The 4,845-nt window shown below is 37.5% G+C and overlaps 1 protein-coding gene across 1 annotated transcript in view; it reads left to right on the top strand.

Moving 5' to 3' along the window:
- Positions 1–4,845, top strand: part of LOC106870912 (orexin receptor type 2) — a 355,794-nt gene that overhangs the window by 339,983 nt on the left and 10,966 nt on the right. Inside the window, exon 5 of the mRNA XM_014917147.2 lies at positions 4,649–4,761. Within this exon, the coding sequence (XP_014772633.1) occupies positions 4,649–4,761 (113 nt within the window). The remainder of the gene's footprint in view (positions 1–4,648; positions 4,762–4,845) is intronic.

Raw genomic sequence — 4,845 nt, 5'->3', positions numbered from 1 at the left:
CACGTGGGAAGCGAAGAGAGAGTGGTAGAGGTAGATGGATAGAAGAATTAAGGAGGGGGCGAGAAAATATGAAAGGGGCAGAGTGAAGTGAAAGATGCTGGAAGGTGTGCATGAAGTGAAGGCCAAGAAATGTGAGAGAGGGCGAACGACTAAGGAACGAAAACTCCGAATGACTCGTCCTTGTTTTCTTTGTATCGTCTGTCTGGTTGTTTTGGTGTCCCTTTTTTGTATCACTTAACTGTCTGGATGTTTTGCGTTCTGGCCTTTTTTTTCTATTTTTATATATATAAAAAAATATAGCGGCGTACGTATACTTTGGTCTCTTATATATAAGTATATATTAAATTTTGTAGGACTCTATTATTCTTTCAATTCTTTCATTCTTTCCATCTTTCCATCAGCCCCTTTACACTTCGTTCATTCCACCATTCGTTCTTTCGTTCCCCCTCTCCCATATTTCCTGGCTTCTCTTCATGCTCACCTTCCCTCCTCTTTCACTTCCCTCTGTCCCTTTCATTTTTTCGCGCCCCTCTTAATTCTTCTATCCCTCTGCCTCTATCTCTCTCTATTCTCAACCCACGTGACCGCTGTTCGCCGAAGCCTAAACTTTTTTCTTGGTTCGACTACCATCCGTGCAACATCTATATCCCTCCCTCTGTCTGTCAAAACTTATGTCCCTGCCATAAGGCTTTACTTCCACACACGCCAGCTTAATTTAATTCGTCCTTAGTCGAAATACACCCGTTGTTAATGTCCTGTTATTCGTATTTGTGTACCATTTCTCCGTTTTTTCGTAATTGTCTTCGTATATATTCGCTGTTTTCTTCCAAGGAGTCTAGTACTCTCAGCTTGGTTTTTCCTTGGGGCTGGCCAGATTGGAGCAATATCGAGTATAACCAGCCGAAATTGCAAAGATAATCTGGAACTCGATTGAGGAAAGAAAACTCCGAATGACCCGTCCTTGTTTTCTTTGTATCGTCTGATGGATGCTTTGCGTTCTTGTCCCATTCGTCTATTTATATATATATTTCATTGTATTTGCTTAGTTTAAAAAAAAAATTATTTGCAAATATTATACTAATGTTTTATTCATGCAGAACTACATTTTGTCAAAACATTCTCTCCAAAATTGAATGTTTAAAAGAAGAGGAGACAGTACATTTTGTACTCTAAATATAACTCAATTAGGAGAAAAAGAAAGAAAGGGGAAGAGAGAAAGAAGGGAAACAGACTTACAGTAACGACACCTTACCTGTTTTTTTTTTGTTTTGTTTTTTTGAAGAAGTCATCGTCCTTAAATCCATTCCAATACAATGGTAAATAACGAAATAAATAAATGAATGGTGAATAGGAAGGGGAATCGAACTTCTCTCTCTACCTGTCTATGTGTCTGACTATCTAACTATCTACCTATCTATCATCCTATCTACCTACCTATATTTCTATCTATCCATCTCCATTGTCATAGAACCTCACCCAAAATACAAAAAAATTGTTATCTTCTAAACAACCCCCGCCCCCCAAAAAAAACACCTGTCTGTTATAAATGAACAAGCTGTTTGTACATTCACAAAATTTCATTTGACGTGTTCGAGAAACGAACGAAAGCATAAATAATAATGGAGAAATAAAAAGCATTTAAAAAAAAAATCTGCATACAGGAAACTATATGTGCTCTTATGTATGAATGATTACATGCACGCATGTGCGTCTCTGTGAAAACTAGTGGTGGATTGCTTCCTTTTATTTGAAGGAGTAACTTACCTACACCGTAAATAGTTTTCCATCAGATGTTCACTTACAAACCACATCTCTGTTATATTTAATAGTAGATGGAAATAATTACTGGGCAGTATATATATGATCGGCTTTTCTATACGACGCCTCGGCATTTTTGTGATCTACTGCATAAACAATGTGAAAGGGCAATTGAGTATATTCATCTTGTTGATGATTGATATATTCTGTTTCTAGTCCTCTACTGCTTAGACTCAACGTCTTAATAGCAGTACTTCTTGTTTATATCACATACCAGAGAGAAATAATGGTTGCAACTAAAGTAAACGGCATGTCTATCAAAAGGGATGACGTCACAGCTACGATGTCGCTTCATCTATCTGCTCGATGTAGATGCAAATTTCATTTCTTATACTTCAGAGTATTGGGGAAAGGAAAGATAACATTGAAGAGGGTTGTCTTATATAAATCATCAGAGCCCGTCTGTATCGTTTAAGCTAATAAATAGAAACGAACCGTTCATGGTCTCCTATGCGCTCAATTGACTTGCTAAAATTAGCAGTTAAACCATTTCACATATCTACTACCATCAATTTACAGTCAAAATGGTACATATTTTATAATTTCGGTCATATTTTATAATTTCAAGCATAGGACACTGCAAAAGGGCTCAAAAAGTGGTTAAATTCTGTGTAGGATGCGCTAGGTATAAGTAAAATTTACAGTGATTATATAAATATTTTTGTTGTAAGAAAATGCTTCCGAACCACACTGTCCCGCGTTATGTCCGACTGAGTGGAACATTACACAAGTGTCTTCTACTAAAGTCTCGGCGCGACCAAAGCTCTGAGTTTGGTAGGCAGAAACTGAAAAAAGCCCGTCTTATATATGTATATATGTGTCTATATATGTTTTTGTGCCTGTGTTTGTCCCACCACAACCGCTTGGCAAGCAGTAATGGACTGTTTACGTCCCCGTAACTTAGTGGTTGGGCAATGAGGCCGCTAGTGTAGGAAGTAGGATTTAGAAAATATATTGTAAACGGGTGGATACATTCGATTAAAATTTCTAGGTAGTGCCCTAGCATGGCCGCCGGCAAATAACTGAAACAAGTAAAAGATAAATGATATAGGTAAAAGATATAATCATGGCTAGGAAATGTCATAAATGCACCCACACTCACGCACGCATACACGCACTCTATCGCCCCTCTCTCTGTCTCTCACACACACACACAGATGATCGGACACAAATATATATATATGTGTGTGTGTGTGTGTGTGTGTGTGTGTGTGTGTTTGTGTGTATGTATGTATGTATGTATGTATGTGCGTGTGTGCGTGTGATTGTGCGTCTATGTTTATTCCTCTAGCATCGCTTGAGAACCGATGTTGGCGTGTTTGCCTCCCCGTGATATAGCGGTTCGGCAAAAGAGGGCGACAGGATAAGTACTAGATTTACAGGCAATAATTGCTGGAGTCAATTTGCTTGACTAAAGGTGTACCCCATCATGGCTGCGGTCAACTGACTGGAACAATAAAAAGAGTGAAAGAATATATATCTGCGGGCGTGTGTGTGTGTGTGTGTGTGTGTGTGTGTGTTTGTAAATATGTATAGTCTCCAACTTCTCCAGTGTGCGCGGTTTTGCTTGTACACGTCCTCCTTTGTGTAACTCCACAGATAAAAATCGCATGTAGCGAGATCTGAACCTCTTGGAGTTCTGGACTTCTATGGTCACACTATTCATGTTTTATCTCCTGCACGTAATGGGGTTTTCACGGACGGAAATTCAATTCTTTATGCAACACCGTACGTATTGTGTGTCTTATTAGTCCGATTTTTGCGGACTCTGATTAAACATTTCCTGCACTGTTGTCACGTCCTCCACCGGTCTGGATATGGTTGATCGGTCACTTCCTGCATTGTTCACAAACCTGTGGTCATCAGCTTTGCATGACAATTTTTTATTGTCTCTGAATGTAGTGTTTCGTGCTTACCTTTAAATGCACGTCACCATCTCTAAACAAAACAACGGAATTCCACACTTCAAAACGTGCTGCTATCTTAGCTCACTCCTGGACAGTGAAGCGACGGGCCGTCTGGAATATAAGAAATAAGAAATAAGACAATAAAAATATAAAAAATTCCTATTAGTGTTGTCTGTTTAAAAAATACTTTCGTCGTGATTACAATGATATTAAAAATTCTATAAGCAATTTCTAATGCCTAGCTAATTTCTACCCATCCTATATAAAATTGGTTGTGTTGCATCCTCCAGTGTAGATGTATCTCGTCAGATGTCTCGTTCAAAAGAAACTATCTCGCCCAATATACTCGGTTTAGTTTGATTCCATTATACGGCGTACTGCTATGGCCAGTATGTTGTTGGCTATAACGACAGGCGATGGATACAATTTTCAGGTTATAAACGCTTATAATTATGCAGAAGATGTATTTCATTTCTACCTGTCATAATAATGAATGAACACAAAAATTGCAGTATTAATCATACAAAAATTAAATATTAAATTTTCTAAATATTGTGCCATCACTTTTCACAAAGCCTAGGATTTTACAATTCCACTTAACCGCTCCTTTGCAAGCAGCCACATTCATCAAAATGAAACATGCTAGAAGATAACTCTCCGAGTGCCCACTGAAATATTGTTTCTGTTTTGAATCCATTACATACTTGATCTCAGATACCGGCGACATGCAGAGTATTAGCGGAATCTCCTTTCTTGCAATCATTATTGCCATGTTATCTCTCTAAGGACATTTTCCTCTCTTCTTAAAACCCAATCTCGAAGATCTTGACATTTGATAATTTGTGCATTTAAGATTTACCCACTACCAAAATAATAATAACAATAACATGTCTATGTTTTTTCCTTCGTTAATTTATTTTCAGATATGCGAACATTTCGAATAATTTGAAAGCCATATCAATCTTTTCGCTAATCTCTCGTCTTCTGTGTTACGTGAACAGTGCCATAAATCCGATAATATACAATTTTATGAGTGGTAAGTAAATATTTTCTTGCTTATATCCCGAATTTTTGAGTCAGACTGTACATTCAATTAAGAATATATATATATATATATATA

Source organism: Octopus bimaculoides, chromosome 8 (genome assembly GCF_001194135.2).
Source record: "Octopus bimaculoides isolate UCB-OBI-ISO-001 chromosome 8, ASM119413v2, whole genome shotgun sequence".
Lineage (NCBI taxonomy): Eukaryota > Metazoa > Mollusca > Cephalopoda > Octopoda > Octopodidae > Octopus > Octopus bimaculoides.
Note: the sequence above shows the minus strand (reverse complement) of the source record. Positions and strands in the feature narration are given on the sequence as shown.